Below are 22,485 nucleotides of genomic sequence, written 5' to 3'. Positions count from 1 at the left end.
GTCTTCTTTTTCTACCATAGATATTGCCCTTAGAGACGGGCTGGATCATCCTCATCCATACGGCTTAAGTGACCTATTGAGCCGAATTTTATCCATAACCTGACAGTCTTGGTATCGCTCATAGATTTTGTCGTTATGCAGGCTACGGAACTGTTCATCCTCATATAGGGGGCTGTTGTTTGAGTCAGATAATGCCTCGTTGCCAATCGTCAGGCATTGATTCGCTATCCCATGCTTTGAGCATCAGTTGATGAAACATTTGGCGTAATTTGTCGCCTCCATATTTAACCATTTCGGCTGTAATTTCATCGGCTCCTGACGACTGACTTATGGTTTTTAAGCCGATGAATTGCGCGGACTGTGTCTTCTATTCTTGGTGGTGGCAGCATTTGTCCGTCGTCTTCAGTTGGCGGGACCTCCAACTAGCCGGTATTTTGGGTTGTTGAGAAGTTCATCAAAATACTCAACCCATCGCTCTAATATGCCCATTCCGTCTGAAATCAGATTTCCCTCTTTGTCTCGGAAGGGAGGAAGGATAAGCGTTTAGGTGTATAAGGCTTCATCCAGCTAACTTCTTGGTAAAACTTTCGCGCCTGGTGCAATTGCTCCCTGCACGTTTCTAGTTTACAGACTGGTTGGTTCTCCCAGGCTTCCTTTTTCCGTCTGTGAAGTCGCTTCCCCACTCGACGGAGCTCGTGGTAAGTCTCTGCGCGTGCGCCGTATGCGTCATTCTTCCGTTCCATTGCTAACTTACATTCATCGTCAAACCAGCCGTTCCGACTTTTCTTGCGGCTGGGGGCAAGTATGTTGGTGGTCGTGGCAATGATAACGTTCTTCAGGTGGTTGTGAAGATCATCTGTTGCCGTTATAGGTGTTGCGGAGGGCTGTGTTGTGAATGGCTTCAGTATTCAATCTCATCTGATTGTCAGAGGGGATTGTAGGTGGTGTCATAATTCAAGCTCGGAGCACTATACCAACGAGATAGTGGTCCGAGTGTATATTGGCTCCCCTATATGTTCTGACATTCATCAAGGCTGAGAGGTGGACGCGTTCAATCAGCACGTGGTCAATTTGGTTGAAAGTGGTCCCATCTGGAGAGGCTCACGTATGTTTGTAGACCGCTTTCCGCGCAAACCAGGTACTTCCAACAACCATTTCGTGTGATACTGCTAACTGAATAATCCACAGTCCGTTATCATTGGTATCTCTATGTAAGCTATGGAAGCCAACGTATCGCCTGAATACGGGCTCCGCCCTTACTTGACTATTGAAATATCCAAGTATGATTTTGATATCATACTTGGGACAGGCTTCGAGGGTCCGCTCAACTGCCTCGTAGAAGGTATCCTTCTCCGACTCTGCAGTCTCCTCTGTAGGGGCGTGAACGTTGGAGTTACCTGGTCAAATTTGTTTAAAATCTCCATATGTCCATTTTAAGCTAATATGTAAGTAGTTTCCTCTGCGGTTTGTTGTATACTGCCAGCGGTTTTATAAGATTGTAAAGATCTCGTTTCCGACCGTTTTCCTTGAAAATTTCCTTGAACAGACCAAGGACGAATGCTTTTTTCTCTTGAACACCGCCTCAACACGCTCTAGCTGGGCACAGTATCTCCAACTCTGATGGTTTTATTACATGGTAACGGTTCCTCTTAAATAATTCCTTGAATATCAAACAAAACATAAGGATGATACGGTGCTCTTGATGTCGATAAGGGTGTTTTTTGCAACCGGGCTTTTCGCGCCCTTGGTCCAACGGGGCTAGGGGCACTTGGAAAACCAAAAGAAAACTTATGCACTTATGAAAGATTGAAATGACATTTCTTTCTCTTCCCCTTTTCTTAATTATTCAGATCACCATACCAGTCAGCTTTTGTTATTTCACTCGACACTCCCCTGAAAATACAACCTGCTACTGATATCGTGAACGACCGCCCAATACCTGAACCGTCTAGATCGTTACCAATAGCATCAGTAAAATGATTACTAGATGTACATTCGAGGTTATACTCTCTGGACAGTTATAATCTGGAAAACAAGAGTTTTTCCACAGACCACATAGAATAACACAAACAATAAAGAAATCAGTTGGACCAGAAGAAAAGGATTATGCTATGAGAAATATTGGACGGATATTAACCCATCTGTTTCCATCGTAAAGTGGCCCAAGGCTTCAAAAATTCCGCTATGAGACGAGTCACCTAGATATGATGGTACAAAAGTAATCACTTCTTATTTGAGTGGGTGGAACCTTACCCCGGCAAATTAAAGATATGGTAGTGTAGTGTTCTCTAGCAAGTAAGTTCCCTGATAAAAGTAATTACTACCAAATATAGCGGAAATCGCGGGTAATATTGTAATAATTTCAAAAATATCAGTATTAATGAATCTGCACTTTATGTTAAGGATTCACTAAAAACTGGAAAATTTTTCTTCAGTCAGAAAGTGATCTCGTTACCGCTTCCCAACACATTTTCCTCTTTCATTGCGGTGGAGTCTGGTCCTCGGTATGATTTGGGTCAGATTCATGTCTGTCATGTAGATACTGTCTTTACATCATACCTTCGTTCGCTATGCTTCATAATTCATGAATAAGCAATGTCATAATATTTTTCAGGACTTTCTTTTTGTTTCTGGTTTTTATCACATCTTCAAACCACCTCCATCTTCCCTGAACTGTGCAATTGACTAGCCTCCAAACAGCTCTTTGGCAACCAGTAAACATTTCCCGTTTCATTGAAAACCAAAAACAATTAAATTGCACGCTCAAAAAAAACGGATCGAAATATTATCATCATGGAGTTAAAATGAATACTGAAAGAAGCAAAATGCCTACCTCCCGGTTTTTCGCATATTGGAGGAAACTAGGTCACAAGAGCCAGGCTCCCTGGGAAGAGAGCGGGGGCTGATAAGAGCACACTTGACATGGTAAAATGCAAGCGAGCGAGCAGTGAATGCATCCAGATGGAAGGATGAGTTTGGTGTTTCGGAGGCTCAAGCCTATTTCAAATTCTTTAACTCCCAGGCATATTCAAGGCGAAAGAAAACACTTCCAAGAGCCTGAGTGAACCATTATTGCACCAACAGCGCTTGTCCTGATTGCAGCTTATATATCCACATATTCACTTTTGCATTTTCTGCTACCCGTGTAGCTCCATAATTGCAACCCATACGCCCATACTAATTGTTCTCGGGACTCCTTGCATTCTTCTGCATATCATTTTCTTGATTTCCACTATTTCGTATTGTAGGCTTGAATTCTGGATTGCTTAATTTGTACTTTTTTTTAATGTTTGCTTTTTGCTCCTGATTCTGTTGTTTGTTTGGTTTCCCTCTGTTTTTGCGCTATGGGGATTGCATTTATAATTTGGAACATTGATGTCAACATAAATATTCAACGTTCATTTAATGCCAACTTCACTTCTAGGATACAACCGCTGAGGCAGAAGCAGCCGCCACACCAAAAAATGTACGCAAACGAAAAACGACACTAAACGAACAGAGCCATGGAAGCTTCTTTTTACGTGTTGGAGCTATAGGTAAACCATCTAAACTACTAAAACCAATTACTTTAATTAAAAAAATCTAAACGTTTTAAAAATTCTCATCGTTTGAACTGAACTTTCCAGCTTTCGGGCTTGGTGCAATGATTTATGTTGGATTGGAATTTGGGTCATTCTTTGAAATTCCATTCACATCACGATGCCATCACATCCTCAACGGTGTTAATCCTTTGCTCCAAATGATTTTCACTTTTATGCAAATGTACTTTATCTTCATGAATTCAAGGGTGAGTAGATCTGTTTGATGTGATCCCTCCTGTATTTGGACACTGCTCCTTACCTCGTTTTAATTCCTAAAATTGGTTGCCCTCCTACGCCCTGCTCCTGGTTCCAAACCCAGAAATTTTATTTGAAAATCGTATTAATGTTTAAAAAACATTAAAACACGCCCCTACCACCACAGACTTCCCGGATTGCATTGAATCCCCTGCAGGTATGGTATTAGTTCTAAATGTTAAGAAATAATTTTGAATATTTGGGTGTGCACAAATTTCAGTTATGTCGATGTTTGGAAAGTTTCGGTTTGTGCAGAAATAGTAACTACGTTTGAAAACATTATACAAACTCTAACTTTTTGTGTTTTAAAACAAAATTCCAGCGAATCACTTCCCTCACTTTGCAAAATTATGTGCCCCGAAGAGTAGGTATCTCACTATAAGTATTCTTGGCAAATTTGGACTTCTGAGGTACTTATTTCGCCAAAGAAAGATCGTTCTACAAATAAGTTTGATGACTATAAAGGATTTTTTATATGCGTACATACTTAATCTAAACAAAAGACGAGGATAGAAGTCATACTCACTCTAGGGTTGCACATGAATAAAAAATGTTACAACGCTTCATCAAATATACCAACGTCATATTTCGCCGCACCTATCATCCCTCGGCTTCCCTCTTATAACTTCCCACCATACCTAAACTATTGTGAATAGTATCGAAAGTTTAGATATTCCATCTATGCGGTCTCTGACTAGTAATAATATGATGATTGTAGAACCTACTATTACTAAATAAAACTGAAAAAAAATGTTATAAATCTGAAAAAAATTAAAATAAAACGGTGGTCCCCCATTAAAGAGCTAACAACTCACCACAACTCTTAACCTTGGTGACCGAAAGTTTATGGTGCGTGCATTTTCAACCCATATTGGAATTTACACCGCACCGGCATGCCAGCGTATTTTGAGAAAACAAAAGGTGTAACTCTGTTTTGGGTGTCTCCTTAAACTCGACAAACAAACTTACTACAAACTTCATGTGAATACATTTGCAAACTGCATTCTTGCACCAAATTTGATGACAATAGTACCCATTTTCGGGTACATTAGATATGAAAGACAGTCGGACAGACATTGAATAAATTTGACAAATAATAAGGTTTTATTTTACACAAACCTTTGAAATTATACTTGATAGAAGAAGGTATAATGTATTTTACTTACCACGATAGTTTCATTGATTTAATCAATTTATTCCATGAAGTCAGCAGTAACCTAAATTAACTGCTTGGCATTTAGTCCTAGTGTTGGGCAAAGTACGTCATCTGCAAAGTTACACCCGGAGATACTTGAATATTCAAGAAATGCAAACTGATGAGTAGTGCAAACATTTAGGAATGTTCCAAAATAATCGAATAGATATGGCGGCAGTGAAAGCGCCATTCCACCATTCAAAAAAACTGATGGAACCCATAACACTCCTAAGAAAAGAAGGCAGATGATTTTTGTTTGATATAGCAACACGTACGTCAATATGATAATGCTTGCAAGAAATAGCAGACATTTCAGAAATTCAAAAAGCAGTTGTAAATACAGATGAGGAACTTGCTTTATACTAACTTGCTTTATACTGCAAGGTGTCTCAAAAGAAATTTTATATTTAGTGGATCGATTAAAAAAAAAGTAAGCCGTATATAGAAAAAATGTTTCTTAATTATTAAAATACACTTTTTGGAGATTTATTTCTTAAGAATAATATCGTCTAAATGTAAACCCTCGCGTTCTCGGCACCCATTTAATCGAACAGTAAAATTACTTATGACGTCTCGGCAAGTGGACTCAGGGATGGCTGCCATTTTGTGATGGATATTTTCTTTCAAATGCGCCAGTGAAGTTGATTTATTGGCGTAAACTTCAAATTTAAGATAACTCCATAGGAAAAAGACCATAGCGGTTAAATCTGGACTGCATGGAGGCCAATTTATATCACCTCTCCGGGGGATCAATTTGCCTGAGAAAATTTCACGAACACGTCGCAGAGACATATTGGACGTATGTGAAGTTACTCCGTCGCTGGAACCATGTTCTTTGGTTATAACCAGGAAAGTTTTGCAGTTCAGGTACCAGAAGTTGTCTGACATCTCCACATAACGCGCTGAATTCACTATAACTGCACGCCCCCTTTCGTCTTCAAAAAAGTAAGGGCCGATAATTCCTCGCGCCGATATCGCAGTCCATACGGTCATAGGCGAATGTAGGGGTTTCTGATGTTTGCGTTTCGGATTCGTTGCCGCTACTGGAGGCAGTTCTGCTTATTTACATGGCCATTAAGATGAAAATGGGCTTCATCCGAAAACAAAATGTTGGTAAACGTTGAAAATCGCACAATCACCTGATTTACGAAATTAAGCCTCTGACTGGCATCTTGGGGCTTTAATTCTTGCACCAATTAAATTTTGTAGGGGTGCAGCTTTAAGTCTTTGTGCATAATGTGATGTAATGATGAGCTATGCACATTTAAAGCACTTGCGCGCTTCCGAATTGAAAGGTTCGGGTCGTCACGAACAGACTGATTGACATTCTCCTCGTTTTCTACCGTTTTTGATAACCTAAATCGCCCAGATTTGATTTATCCAGCGTTGTACCAGTCTCTTCAAACATTTTAACCCAATGCCGAATGAGAGGAATGCTTGGCGCATCATTTAAGTGGCGAAAACATCGAATACTGCAGAATTTTTTACGCGCTACAGTTGCCGAATCACCGTTTTTGTAGAACTCTCGCACGCACAACGCGTCTGCTCCCGAGTAACGCTCAATAGCGACTGAATTCCCGAGAGCCAGACTACCGATTGACATAACCCCCGCGCCGCTCGGATACGTTGCGTTCACGCAGTAAGCTAAATAAATATAAAATTTCTTTTGAGACACCTTGTATAATGGGAAATACAAGCACCAATCCGGAAAAGAAATGTGAGCGAAAAACCTATCCATGGAGTGCTTCTGAGGGATTTGAATCACTTCCGATATAGAAAAATCTACGTTCCACTTGTAGTTGAACCAAAGCGAACTGTTCATCATTAAGTGGTCGAGCTCTATCTTCCTTGCAACAACAAAAAATCCGAACGTAATGCAGCCGTGTTGCGCACTCGTCAGCGCTCTTCAGCATCTTGCCGACAATGTTGTCGGGAGAGAAGTCCACTGCGTTTTAATTGTTGTTGTTGACAAATCCCATTTCATCTTCCACAGGAACAATAGTCCTGATTGGCATCGTTCGTAACCCTATTGCAAAACACACAATCTTGTGCAGCTAGGACTGACTGAACACCTCCATGCCTGCTTAGGAGATTCATCCGCGCCAATTGCCAATAAGCTGCGCAGTTCATCTGCTCCTTGTCTCATTTTGCCAATAGAATACTCGTTACCGTTCTTCACATATATATGACTTTGCGCGCTTTATGTGCATATGGCTTGACGCTGCGTAGCAAGAATTGCAACGAGAAACACTCCCGCAATCGCTATCACGGCCGGTTCAGAGAACGGTGCTTTTAGCCGATGCCCCTCGCAAAAGCTCACTGTCTCTGTATTTGCGCAAGGCGTTTACGATATACTTCCTTGATAAGAACATCAGCCTATACCACTGCGCCGTAGAGCAGAACAAGCTGCGTTGAACTCATCAGGAGACGTCGGCTGCTAGATGTAAGAACTGCAATGTTTACTCTTTAGCCTACTTAAGGCAGACACTTCCAACTGTAGCCTTGCCCACTGATGTTTCGATTTGCTTGAAAAAACTTAACTTTGAGTCGAGCATCATTCCTAGATGCTTAACCGTTTATTTCGACTCGATTATCGACTTGCCGATCAGTATGTTACGCAGGGTCAGGATTCTCTTTTTAGTCAGGATGATGACTGCTTTGGTTTTTTCCAATGCAACGCTGAAACCATTTGCAGTCAGCTATCTGCCTATCCGTCGTATGCCGGTCTGATAGTGTGTCCGGCTACAAGCATCATAACGTCATCTGCTTAACCCACCAGGCGCGACTCCTCTGGTATGTCGATTCTATACAGAGATAAGATGCGTTTCAGGGGTCTGGCCTTCGGATCGATCCTTGCGCTACCGCCATAGTAACCTCCATTCTCGTTTGACTCTCTAGCATCTCACAAAGCAAGATATGTCTTAATATCCAGAAGAAGCAGGTCGGCACTTTTAAAGTATTGTCTAGTGTGCAAAGAATGTCTTTTTATCTTACATAATTGAATGCATTTCGGACATCAAGCCTTACGAGGAGCATCACCCATTGAGTTCGGCAACTGTGTAAAGAAAAATAGTCAGTCCTCGGCGCCTTCCACGCCACTGTCACGAACCAATACGGGATCTGTAGGGAAAAACGTATGCGCCACAATTCCCAGGAGTGCCCTCCAGCGCAGATGGGGCTATTCAAGAGCTTCAGGAAATCTCTCGGTGCGATGTTCTACGCACAGAAAGAGCGCCGTGGTTTGCGCAAACCGAGAGGTTGAATCAACTTCCATTAGAGTGGATCCGGTGTTTAAATCTGCGAATCCCGTTCTCGCCGCCATTTTGAGAATTTGTTTCCCTATGGATTCGTGGTTAGATATACTCCATTCAACTGCCCTGGCATTGGAATCGCTCCCGACTAGGATTATCAGACTTTCAAACTTCCGTCAAAAGTCCGATATCGTCTTATTCCATGTTAGATAGACACTAAAAATGTTACCCCTAAACACCGAATTCAAACAAAGCCAACCCCTCGACCTGGAGCTAGAACCCTAAGCTGGCTGCCGTTTCGAACCCAGATAGCAGCGGTACGTGATATACTGGAGTACCATGAAGCTGGGTCCTCGTTTAGGTGCTGTTCACTGAGAACACTAGATCAGTTTTCATCTCCGCAGTGGCCTCTTATACTTCGTTCTTCTCTGTGAGGTAGCCAAAATATCGGATTTCCAGAAAACACATGGGTTCTAGACTAGAAATCAAAGTTTTCTTTCTCAGTAGCCCCTTGACCGCTTCACAGAACCTACCTTTGTTTGTTGCCTTTTGGCCTGTAGACTTTCGCAAAGGTTTTAAGCTCGGTTGGCTTAATAAGCAGAACTAGCGGTCTAGTATTTCTTCCTCTCTCCTTTTTAACGTGCTCCACCATTCATGTCCGCCATAATTTTAGGCGGAAGTTTTTCTGACAACGCCGAGTTTTGTTGCGAGTTGTGTGTGAAGCCTCTTTCTGATGTATCTTCCTTTGTTCATTTTTTCTCCCGTTTGCTCTGCAACGAGCAATCTTCGATCCGCTTGGCGTTTACAGTGCTCTTAGCGAGGATAGCAGTGGTTTGCGCTCCCACTCGGCTTATATTTGAATCCATATGTTTCACGAGTTTGCACTGTGCTTCCTCCCGGAATAACAGCACTGTGTGGTACTGTCTGGGTCGCCGCCTCCATCCCGGGCACCACATCAGCATGCGAGTCTTCTTCTTTATTTGTGCGCATCCTGATGTATCGTCGGGTATTTGGCGAGCTACCCATTTCCGCGCTGCGCACAAATGCCGCTAACTCTTTCTTCATCCCTACTATCTCCTCAGATATGTAGTTTTGGTCCTCCCTTGAAGTTTTTATCAGCGCATCATCTGCGATATACACCACTACTACCATCTTAGCATAGCTAGGCTCACATCATCCCATCGATGTCGGTAAGGAGTTGTTGATGACTACGGGGACTCTCAGTGTGTCCCGGCTTTTATCGGTCATTAAAAGTTTGCTCTTGATCGAAAATCTTTTTCGAGGTTTTTAACTAGGGCGCAAGTATAATGCCAGCTAGGAAGTCAGAGCTACTTCCTTAGCCACTTCCCCTAATTCCCGTGTCGTAAGCATTAAGGGTCGCTGACCCCCTTTCTTTTTCAGAAGTTCGAAATCATTAAATTTTACGGTGGATGACTATCCAGACTATTATATTAGACTTAATGGTATGGTTGAAAGTAAAGGTCGAAAAACGCAACTTTTTAACTTTATTTTATTTATTTTTATTTTATCAAGCGCTGAAGAAGCAGGTAAATGGCCCACATGATCCTAACTCGGTAGAAAAGAAGAAAAACATTAAACAATGAAATACATGAGGATCGAAAAGAACAGAAATAAATGCAAATCATGTTACTATCTGGGTTGCCAATATCATTAACGAGCAATTCCTTTTCAGGCTCCTTGGAGATTATGTCTGCTTTTACTGCACTTAGAAACGAATATTCCCGTTTTTTGGGATTTGGGGAAACACAATGCATCGTCTTCCTGCCGAAGGGACTCGGTCCTACGATCGAGGTGTAAAGTGCACCTTTGTGTATTCATGACTTTTTCCGCTTGAAATCCCACTTTACATGGTCAGTAACGATTCAATGCAAAAACGATTTTCTTTTGTTTCGTATGAGCTCACAGATGCTTTTCCGTCTCTACATCTCTCTCGTTCAGTTCACATGGCACCCATTGCGATTTTCTGAATCTTCACCATCATTCGTAAACGTTTTGGAAAGAGAGTGCTGACTTACGCTCGATTCTAGGAGTTGTTCTTGTGTTTGCCAATCATCTTTGTCAAAAAATGTCTGTAATCTTATATCCTGGCACTTTTTCGGTTACCTGCAGTCCTTGTCAAAATAACCATTTTTGAAACCCCGAAAACATCCTTGATACATACATATATTGCAATAAACCATTTTTACCAGAAGTCTTTGAAAATAATTGGTACTATTCAGCAGGAGTTTTTCAAGCCAATTTTGACAATAGTTTTCATGAAATTGTCGTATCGGTTTGGATCTAGAGTAGCTGCGAAATGCTCAAAGCCATGCATGCCGACTAGAAAATGGCATATCCTCCGTTGTTTTTTCAGAAAGCTTCCACATATCCTACAATTGCACTGTTGCGAGATTGAAATATCCTTCTTCGCAACACCCGGAAATTAAAGCTTCCTTGGAGAGTCCTTTTTCCAAAAGTGATCTTCCAAGACTCCGCCAGCACTATATGAGATGTGGTTGGTACCAGACTACAGAGGTTGCCTACAAAGGCTTGAAAAACATAAGCGAATATCGGCAAGGGCCCGCCTACACAGCTCATAAGTTGTGCGACTTCGTTTCATCTTTTCATCTTCTTGGTATTTCGCTTCAACTTCTTGGTATTTCGCTTTTTCGGGGAACTGGAGGGTTATCCCCTCACTTTGCAGGGAATGACCATTCAATTTCCTCCTTTTTGCAGAAAATACCAGCGTTGGGCGCGTTGTGTATTTCTACAGACAGCCTTTCGTTCCTTCCGCTGTTTGGTAGCGATCGACATTCACTTTAATATGTAACAATCTCTGCGACAACACAGCATAGATCCACTTATCTAAAGAATCATCGACAGCATGCGATCTGGCGGCATCACAAAACTTTTGGAAAGAAGCGCAGTCAAACGCGCCTTCAATGTCCACGAACACACCCATTGCGTACTCATGGGTTTGAATATTCATCTCCCCCCAACCTTCGGTATGAAGACTACCTTAACCTTCTGCCAAGATGTAGTACGTGGCCCAAATCAAAACATGGTAGAAAATGATTTCTTAGCAGTCGTGTTATACACCCCTTTAGCATTGCCGGATAAATTCCATCCATGCCAAGTGTTTGAAATATTCAAAGGAGAGTATGGCAGCTCTCACCTTTTTGTTGGTAACCACCGCTGTTGCAGTGTTCCACTCCACTTTGCAATCCTTACATGTTGGGGAGGGGAACTGCACTTTATTCTCAACTTTGTTCAATCCGTTTTCTTAGGATTCTGTGTTTGTATTAGAATAGTCATACTGAATCTCAGTATTATTGATCTGACAGTGAGGCTCCGTCTAGCACCCGCCAGTGTGTAATCAACTCTAATGCCTTGAAGCACAGATTGTTAGGTCAATTACTTCACTTTTTCTCGGTCACACGAACGTAGCGGCGGTCCCTCTGTTTGCAGTCATGACACCAGTTGAAGCGATGAGTCAAAAAGCTTTTGCCCTCTGGGATTGTATTTTCTGCTGCCCGAACAAATATGTTGAGCGTTCGCAGCGCAACCTATTAAGAGTTTGAGACCGGTTAATTTTGCAACGCTACCAGACCCCTTAGTTCTTGCGTCAGTGGAAGATACAAAGAATCATAGGATAAGTGAGCAGAGGCAACTATGATGTTTTTCCTCTCGTTATTAATCTCGTATTCTAACATGACCACAACTGGGTCTTGGGAACAGAACTGCCTCAGCATTTTTGTCTTTAACTGTCTTGACATCAAGACACCAGCTCTTCGTCTTATGAATCTTTCATAGCAAAAGATCCTAGCCCCCTCAACTAATCCAATGTCACAGATTTGTCGTGGTCGCGTACGATACAATTTCATCTCTAGGCACTGCATAACCTTTAGTCTCAAAGGAACTCATCCAGTGAATTAAATTACTTTACCGCGACAGAACAGAGTTTAAATTTTAGACGGTCCATGGAAACCTTTATGCATCTCCTTCAATGTTCCTTAAAGAAACGCATTCTCACCACTTGCTTGCCATCCGACATCCAGCGTCATGTACATTGTTCTATAAAAGTGATAGTTTCCTACTTTTCACAACAAATTGGAAATGACCGCCTCATGCAAAGTGTCTACGACAACATCTGAAGTAAAATGGTTTCTAATAACCGACTCCAAACAATCTTGGACGATCACTTTAAGTGACAGCGACCCAAACAGAACTAACCACTTTCAGCTTCTCGGAGAATGATCATAGCTGGAGGCAACGAACGCTTGTTAAGGAGAAATTTCACCGGACTTCAAAAATAACACGCTACGGCAAGGTCCAATATATGAATATCCGTGGTCTGTATGGTGCCAATTCTTTAGCGAAGAATTTGAGTCTAATCCTCAAATTCGCAAAAGTTGGAGTGGAGGAAAACAGTCCGAATAGATGTACCAGGTTACGTTTCAACGGATAATTCAATGGATTCAATAAAAACCGAGCGATTGTTAATACGGTTTTCTCTCATTTCCTTAACTTCACCGAAATGAACCCCAGAAATTTCACTCTCCCCACTGAAGGACAGGTATGGTGTCATCCTTAAAAAATCACAGTATACTAAAATTTACTTCTCCCAACTGTCTCTGAAAAGGATACCTATATCGCAATCTAATTCAATAGTTTCTGAGGCTCTAGAATTTTATTAGTACTATTTCTGTCCAAAATGAGCTTTCTAAACAAATCCTAAATTTGCACACCCCATCACGTCAACTTTTACTTTACCGGTAGAAATGGCTTCTAATTTCACAATTTACTTTCAGCTCAACATTCATCGATTCAAAGTCCTCGCTCGATTTGGACTAATGCACGTTGTAGCAACAAACATTTGCGTTTGGATCCGCACCCTTGTCAAGGAATCCCTCCACGAAATCACAATTTACCATCAAAAGCGCGGTGCTGACCCGGAGGACTCATTCATTTTGGATTCAATCCGTCGCCACACCCTACGCCATGCTGGTCAGGTAATGAAGACCCACCTCGAACCACATCCTGATATTGAAACGTTTGATACGCCCAAATTGGGACATGATGAAAATATACTCTCGAAAATGGTCCGATCAACGGTAGAGGGAGTAACTAATCGAATAAATAATCTGGATGAGTTCCTTGATCCAAGGAGACTAGCCACGACGTCATCGACGACAACTACAACAGCATCCCCATATGTATTTAGATCAACATCAACCACTGAAGAACCATCATCGACTCCATTCTACTTGGCTAGTACAACAATGATGAGAAAACTCAAAAAGTTTATCACTTCGACTGCGGCTACCACAACTACTTCTTCTACTACAACAACATCTCCCCTATCAACGAGCACTTTGTACCGACCCGTCGAGGACGAAACCGTTGCTGCGTCTACCTTTGCTCCGCTCAATAGCCTTTCTTCACTATTCTCCGGCTTTTCTTCTTCCCCAGCGGCACAAACTGTCCAATCCATTCCAGATAACTTATTCAGCGGATTGGAGAATAGCTACCAGACCTTGTCGGAAATTTCCCACAGCGAAATCGAACCTTACGAGAGTTTGGATAATATTTACCCAGCAGCCCTTTCCTCAGCTGTAGGAACCCTGAATTCCACTATTTGCGGCCGAGTAGACATAATGGGAACTATCGTCTATGACTCGGCGCCTTATCTTTATCCTTTCATTATTGAATATTCTTTGGTTGGAGCCGTAGTGATTTACGTCATGTGGAAGCACATTGGGCGCAACCCGAGGTTCATGAATGAGGAAGACTTGGAGCACAGGCTTGAAGTTATGCTTTCCCGGCGCGCAGTCGCTATGGCACAACAGGCAAGAACTGGCCGAGTAGACTGCGTGGGATCCTCCAAAGGACTGTTCTTCGGCCTATTGTTGTTAGTCGGATCATTGATTTGCCTAATCCTGTTCTTCGTTCTCGTTCGACATCCACAATTCTCGTTGTTGGCTATATACTTGGCAGATGTGAGCCATTGCGTACTAATGGCGTTTGCAGTGTTTGCTATTATTATTGGATTTATACGGTAAGTCATCTTTTCTCTCTGTTATCTTTCATGATCTAATGCTGTTTCCTTTCTATATTTCAGCGTGAAATCCTTGAAATTCCGTTGTGAGGAGCAAAGCAATTTGAATGATATTCTTCTACGCATATCAGCATTTGGGCTCTTTGTCTATTCTGTATTTAGTGTAATTGCTGGCTCGTTGAAAGCTCTGGAGAGTGAGCCGAATCTTCTAGTCACCACGACCGGTATCCTGGCTGTCTTCCAGGTTGTATTCCAATTGTTATTCATCGCAGATGTATCTAGACGTCGTGTACATCTTCCTGAACATGATCGTAGCAAGCCAGGTCGTCAGATAGTAACATTCCTACTTATTTGCAATGTATCGATGTTTGCAATTTATACATTCGAAGCACAAAAAGTGTTCGCTAATCCGGTAAGTGTTTGATTGTAGTTTTTTTGTTTGGCTTGCTGAGAATTGATTAACACATACAAATTTGGATGTGGCTAAAGCTCCGTTGATTAAATACTATAGGTGCAATAGGTTTTCTGTCTCTAAATATTTGTTGAAGGAGGCTCCGTTTTGCTGGAGAATACAGCTACCATCCCTATTATAATTCATATCTGTAATATCTGCCCTGAACCCTGAATCCGTGCCAATACTGATAGCTTAGATGCCATGAGCCCATGAAGTTCTATCGTGATATTAATATTCATTGGTTTTGGATTTACTTCAAAACGTCACTGCAACGCGACATCGTTAATGGTTTGCTGAAATGAGTTTCAGTTTCTTCGAGGACTTCCCAAGGCCCTTGCACTCCTCCTCCATTGATCTGCTCCCCTTGTCCCTAGCTGCCGAGTCTACGGCATGGCAGCACCTAGAAAATGTATCAGGCCAGAGTACTCCGATGACACATCGTAGGGGAGAGCCGTTAAAGGCTTTGAGATTTAGAGTACCAATGGTCGTCACTTTCCACGCAATACTCCCATATAGCAACACATGAAGACTTTAGCGCAGAACAGTGTTGCCGATGCGTCAATTGACATCAAGTTCGGTGCTTATAGACGCTATCGAAATATTATCAAAATTAACAAAGAGCAGGCACTGTTTCAAAAGGAAACGGTGTTGATGTTATCTGGATTTAGAGCGCAAACCTACCTGCTCTGTCCATTAAGCTTTTGAGATGTTACTTAATGTGGAGGCACTTGAAGACACGAGTGTGACTTCAACTAGGGTAAATTACGCATCAAGACTTCAATTCCCAATTCCCCAAGTTTGGTTCAAAATAGTGAAGGCAAGCTTTACGAGATATAACAGACTAGACCCACAGCAGCAATTAGCCTCGAGGAAAGCGAGGTGGAAAGGAGGGGATTTTTCTCGGGCCCATTCCTTTCGTTTCTGACAATGCTACCGCCGCAATATATAACCAAAGTCCACAAAAGTCGCGAAAAAATAATAACATGGTTGTGTGCCCGTCAGACAGCTCATGGAGAGGCCTTCCTTAAGTGAGGAAAACAAATCTTTGCTGAGTCTGATGCGAAGTCTATGAGTAAGACGCCCATCTACCCTTCAGCTGATCATGGTGACACTAGATGGCCAGCCACTACAGCAGCCAACTCAGCGGACACAATTTACACAGTACTTCCTTCGACACCTCATATTGCGGAAGCAATGTACGATATACCAACATCTTCCCCTTTACTGGCAGAAACCCGTTTATCGCTGCTAGTCCAACAACTGTCAAGCCAACTTAACATTTTCGTCCCCAGGGTATACCATGTAGGTTGCAAAATTCAAGGCTACCATCGAAAAGTTTTTTTTTTTTGATAAAATTTGACTTTATTATTCAATTGCCTTCAATTTTTTGATACCATTTACAAAGTCTTCTGTAAAACAAATAATAATGGTAATCGTTGGAACAACAATCCATATTGGATCAGGGCCTTGAAGTGTGTTAGAGCACTTCATTCAAGACCGTAATGGTACACTACAGAGTACTGTCGGAGGCAATGTGGTCAGCAGTACACACACCCGAAATTATTACCCTGATTTGACTCAGGTACTCATTCACAGCTGAGTCGACTGGTATCCGACGTCAAATCACGATACAAATCCCACTGCCGCCAGCGAGATTTGAACCGCGACCTTCCATACGACAGTCTTGCGCTGTAACCACTCAGCTATCCGGACCACCAAAACAAAACCTTATTAAAATTGGTTTACTGTCTGTCTGTCTGTCGCACGCAATTTTCTCGGAGATGATTGTAGCGATTAATACCAAATTCGGTGGAAACTGTGAACGCTCACGTATGCAGAGTTACATAATTCTACATTGACTTTAAGGCAAAAGGAGGATGTAACATTTTTTTTATTTATGTCGGGTATCAAGTGAAAGGTGTCAGTTAGTACTTTCTAAAGTCGGTATTAGTTTTGACATTTGTTGGAAAGGTAGGGAGTGCGGGGGGTCGAAAATGATAATTTCTTTATCGGTCCCATTCCCAGAAATTACCCAACCGAAAAATCTGAAAAAAATCAAGAGACTGCCACTATATAGTGCATAGGTTCCGATATCGATGCCTGTTCAAATAAAGTTAATTCTAGCATATAATTATAATTTTTAGTAATTGGCTACAAAGCCACCCTTAAGTTCCTCCTCGTGGATATTCTTACATAACATATGCATATATTACGTACTACGTACTAATGGGACAAACTCAAATGTCTTTATAAAAGAAATACAGAAAATCTTTCACACCTGAAGCGTCCAGCTTCCGGTTCCTCGACTTGTTAAAGTATGATTCGTATTTAACCTCAAAATAGGCCCCAGTTTTGTCGACTACCTCTTCACCGACGCTAAAGAGAGCATTCTCTTGAGGTCTCGGCACAGTGGAACTCGCTGGGGTCCAGATTTGGAAAATGCTATCGTTTTCATTGATTTGTGACACAATGCATTGTCTTGATGAATTAGCACTTTCTTTTTCTTCAATTGTGGCCGTTTTTCCGCGATTTCATTCTTCAAACGCTTCAATAACGCTACTAGTCGCTGTTGGTGGTTTTTTCCTTCTCAAGATAGTCGAGGAATGTTATACCATGCGCATCCCAAAATACTGATGTCATAGTCTTGCCAGCCGACTGCTGCATCTTTGTATGCTTTGGAGGCGATTCACCACGTGTAGTCCGCTCAGATGATGATCGTTTTGATTCTTATGTGGAATATTGAAGCCATATTTCGTCCATTGTCACATATCAATGCATAAGCTGGAATTTTTTGTGGAGGAAACACTGTTCAGAATCGTCAAATCATTGCTGTTTTTGGTCGATTGCATTCATGCTCCTTATGTCCAACACTTTCCTTTGTAGAGCCTCAGCTATCTCGATCAACTTCATTTTGCGGTCATCCAAAATTATTTTGTGGAATTTTTGATATTTTCGGCGGTAGCAGCCACATGCGCATGCATCATCCTCGGTGCTCATTTCGCTTCGTTTAAACTTAGTAAACCACTTCTCAAAGGTTGATTTAGTGCCGCAAAGTCCAAATAATGTTTATCAAATCAAGCGTGGACTTCAACAGTTGTGTTTCGCAAAAAGGCATGGTTTTATTAAGCAGCCGGAAATTCTACACCAACTATGTACGTGACCAACAGCGTAAAATGAATCTGTAAACAATGACGCTCTCTTAAGTTTGCTAAATAGTGCCCTTTCAGCAAAGCCAGCATCCCTATTAGTAACATCAATCTACTCAAACATTTTTACCTGCTGGTCAACAATATCGAAGGGACTCGATCTCAAATCGACATCAGGAAACCGTCAAGATATTGCCTGCTTCCGGAGCGACATTCCGAAAATCGATCAAACCCTCGTTCAGCAAATTGGCGTCACTACACGTCCAGCTGAATCGTTGTAATTTTCTTGTACTTAATTACTGGCGGAGGAGTGGAGTGGCGATGCTAGTTGTTTTAAGACACTTACTTACTTAATTACCCGTCCAGTTATCGCACTTTCCACCTCTTCAACTCTTCATTACCGTGAATGAGGAACCCATTGCTATCGACCCTTACAAGACCATGTGATTATCCGCAAGTTCTTTTCTGATGCAGTATACAGTTCCGGAATCGGTGCTACCTGTGGTCACCGCTTGCAAAAATTAGCAGAGTATTCTATCCCCAAAAGGCCGACCGAAATAACAGTGGCTTGATACGCTGGATGGGGCTTTGAAAGCGTAAAACTGCATTCGGACCAGGTTTTTGATAAAGCAAAATGGCGTAACCGATAACAACGCGCAGACCGTGTTTATGAATGGGACAAAAACTAAAGGAAAAGACGATGGGGCAAGATGAGAGGTTAGAGATAAGGCATGTTTTCCATTTTTTTGCTTTTTTGATTTTTTACCAAGGTTTTTATGAAGCGTCTGACTTCTCCACTTCGTTTATCTCCTGAAAACCCTCTTCAGATAAAATGTACATTTCTGAAGCCCATCAACATATTTCCAAATCCTAGGGATACAATGTTGAGGTCAGTTCCTGCCACAGACGCAGTTGGCAACAGTTTTAAAAACTGCAATTTGTTAGCCTAAAAAATTCCCTCCCTTTTATGACAAGCTGGGGATATGTCGAGCGCGTTCTTAAGTCCCAGCATAATGGGCCGTTCTTATATAGAGGAAGCATCAAACCTTTCAGATTCAAAATACCGATTTTAAACTTGATTATTGTTTAATGGAGCAAGAATTTTTAATCGGGATAACTTAAAAAAACTAATTTGACTATATATATTTCAGTAATCCCAAGTAATCTTTCTTTGCGAAAACGCAACAATACAATTCAAATTTATGAATGTTTTTTAAAAAAAGAAACTTCTTATCCATGGTCTTGTTTTTTGCAGGTTCAACTTGACTTTTATGGATTCGTGCCATGGTCGATCATCCAACGTGTCACATTGCCACTTTGCATCTTCCACCGATTCCACAGCGCCGTCACATTGGCCGAGATCTGGAAGACTACCTACAAGGCTCGTCTCGAGTAAACCTGACAAACCAATAGACTTCAAAAAATTCTGACCAATATTGCAAGAGAAAAGTAAAGAGAGCGGACTGCGCCTCTGCGAAGCTCAGGTGCACTTCCTTTCCAATGAATTTACAGAACAAAGCACACTTTTCTAGCATTAAGACAATTTCAAGTCATTCTCGAGGCTGGACCAGCCTGCGTGGTCCAGCCACCATCAGTCAATGCAATAGAAGCATAACAAGCGAATACCAAAATATTGTTTCAGTTGGTAAGTGAAATATTTATTTTTAAATTAACTAGGACGGAGAGTAGGGGAGCGAACCAGGGGAACGTACAGAGCATTAAACACAGAAACAAACATAAAGGTTGAATATTACGTAAACGTCGTTAATTATATAATAATATATTCAGAAGTCGTCGAGATGTTTAAGAGATTAAAGAAATAAAAGTAAATGAATAATAAGAAATGTTGTCACTTTCAGAAGTAAAGATTTAATGGAAAGATACAAACACAATTTAAAGTAAATTTAATATTGAAAATGTAGGCTAAGTGAATTTCAAGAATTTGCTCTCGTCTATGTACTGTAATTTTACAATATTGTATAGGTGTTAGGAGGCAGCCCAGATATAATCAAACTAATGCAATATCAGAGCAAGTAACAAGAGGAGTTGAGGGAACCGAGTAGACCCGCGGGGCAAGCCGCTCAAACCCAAGGAACAGTGATAGAACCATTGCGTGTTTGACTGGGCGTGAAATTATCATAAATCTATTCAGATGGAGTTCGCCCTTCAGCAATTTTTTGTGCCATCGCCATACATATACGCGGACTGTTTTCGATTTCTTTTGAATCAGTAGATTGATTTCCGTATTCTTATCTAGCAGTTTCAGGTGCCAACAGTAGAGTAAACGCTAGTACTCGCCGCAGCCATTCTGACTTGGCGAAAATTCACTCAGTTGTAGTTGTGTCGGTAGCGCTAACTCACCATCCATCGTTCGATTAGTTTCTTCGCACATGGACCCTGTCCAGGCCTCCTTGTAGTGAATCCCATAGAATAATGGAAATGACATTTATACAATTCGACAAATTTGTCCATTCATCCGTAGATGCAAAACGTAAAATTACGATTAATATACGAGTATTTACAAAAACAAATGCTTAAAGTTTAATGAAAAGCGACTGTCATTTTTTGTACTTATCTAACTTTTTTACATTTTAAAAATTTAAAGTGAAAAATGGAAAAAAATATATACCAAAGTGATGAATCACGTTTTATATAAGGACTTTATATTAAATACCTGCGACTTTGATTGATGCAACTCCCCCTAATTTGAGGATAAAACCGGTGCAGTCTTGGAGCAGATCAAGTTGGAAAAAGTAAAAATTTTCATGAAATTTTGACCCTTTTACCCAGTTTTACGTTGACTTGAAACCCTCGAACTTTTGTTAAAATATATTTTGAAATGAAAATGTTGTTAACAAAAAATTTAAATTTAAACTAGATCAGGGGAGTAAGCTGAATTTTGAACGAGAAAAAATTAAATCTAAAGAAACTTATCTAAGTAATGAAGTAATAAATTAACAATTCAAAAACGTCCCACCTGAGTTTAGGCATTTTTTTCTTAAAAAGAATTTAACAAGAAATCGAACATTTTAATAACATTTTAGAAATGGCATTGAAACTAAACATTTAAGGAGAATCAAAATGCAAGCAGTAGCGCTAAAAGTACTTAACAAACTCAATGAATATGAATAACGTTATTGATTAGAATATCTATTTAATATTAAAACTCTTAACAGTCGAGCGAACAAAACAGAGACACGCAACACGAGCCAAACCAAAAACGAAACAACAATACAACAAACACTGTTTGCCAAGTATTGACATTTTACTGAATGACTCTCACCCCTCCCGTGCGCGGAGTACCTTTTGCGTAAAATTTTGTTGATATACCCGAAGAAGTGAACATCGAAAGCAATAGATCCGCCCTTTTCGTTTCGTTGTGAATTAACTTAAGGATTACACTGTGTGAGTTCATTGCTTGTATTCTCAGCACAAATAATTGATAATTTCTCTTCGGATTCCGTTGTAAATATTCTGAGATAAAAACTCCTTTCGAGGACCTTCATTGTAATATAGAGACGATTTCATTATTTTACTAGTTTTTAATATTCGTAAATAATAAAATAGTCATGACCGATTTACCGCATAGAGATATTCTTCAATACAATAGTTTTAACAGTGATTAGTGCGCGTATATATTTTTAATAACATATTAAACCTTAACCTTAACGATATTTTAAACTGGTCTATTGTACTTGACTCTTTTTGACTACATTGCAATATACACATACATATTTACTGTACAACCACGGCAAGAAAACTAGAGCAGGTGTCATTTTCTATTCGACAGATTTACTTTTTACCCATTCAGATGCATTCTAAGTAAAACAATACTGTACACTGCCGATTAGATCTTAAATACCAGAGACAAAGCAAGAGTAAGTGAAAATCCTTTCTGATTCTCACAAAGTAAAGATTTATGGTTAAGGAGTGGAATGGGTCTTTGAAAACAGTTTTCGATAAAAAGATAGATCACAAGGAAATGTTGAATTCTGGCTGGTATAGCGAAATTTGTTGATTGTACAAACAAGTGGAGCCAAGACAGTAATTCTCTTACAACTGCAAAATGGTTTTGTTGTATGAATTCCACACACAAAAACAATACACCACTTATACTCCAATCAAACTACCTATATCTCTGAATGTATATGTTATGAAGAAAAATATATAATAAATATATATATTAAATTGAATAAACTGAAAGAGATAAGAAATTATAACATCATTAAAGAAATAAAAAAGTTTTAAGATACAATTCAAGAAGTTTCATTCATTGATTCATTTTCAGATTGGGGACAGATAAAACAATCCGATTAATTGAATTTTTAGAATCGTCCCCATCTAAGTGCAACTCAACCATAGTATCCGGCGACAAATAGTGGCAATTTCAAGCAACGCGTGCGGCTCCTGCCATGCAGTTATGTGAGATTTCTACTCACTAAAACCACCTCCTTCTCATTCCACTCTCCCCACGTAACTCCAATAAAGTATTGCGTCGCGTGGGCTGGATCAGCTTTTAACAGCGACTCATTATGGTTCGCTCCC

At 40.7% G+C, this 22,485-nt stretch overlaps 1 protein-coding gene across 14 annotated transcripts in view; it reads left to right on the top strand.

Moving 5' to 3' along the window:
- Nucleotides 1-22,189, top strand: part of LOC119656594 (proton channel OtopLc) — a 156,257-nt gene extending 134,068 nt beyond the window's left edge. For all 14 annotated transcript variants that reach the window (XM_038063005.1, XM_038063011.1, XM_038063012.1 and 11 more), the window contains 5 exons: nt 3,425-3,536; nt 3,627-3,787; nt 13,094-14,340; nt 14,404-14,752; nt 19,196-22,189. In XM_038063005.1, the coding sequence (XP_037918933.1) occupies nt 3,425-3,536; nt 3,627-3,787; nt 13,094-14,340; nt 14,404-14,752; nt 19,196-19,336 (2,010 nt within the window). In that variant the 3' untranslated portion in view covers nt 19,337-22,189. The remainder of the gene's footprint in view (nt 1-3,424; nt 3,537-3,626; nt 3,788-13,093; nt 14,341-14,403; nt 14,753-19,195) is intronic.
- Nucleotides 22,190-22,485: the final 296 nt, after the last annotated feature.

This window comes from Hermetia illucens, chromosome 5 (genome assembly GCF_905115235.1).
Source record: "Hermetia illucens chromosome 5, iHerIll2.2.curated.20191125, whole genome shotgun sequence".
Taxonomy (NCBI): domain Eukaryota; kingdom Metazoa; phylum Arthropoda; class Insecta; order Diptera; family Stratiomyidae; genus Hermetia; species Hermetia illucens.
The sequence above is the reverse complement of the archived record's forward strand: the minus strand, read 5'-3'. Positions and strand labels throughout refer to the sequence as shown.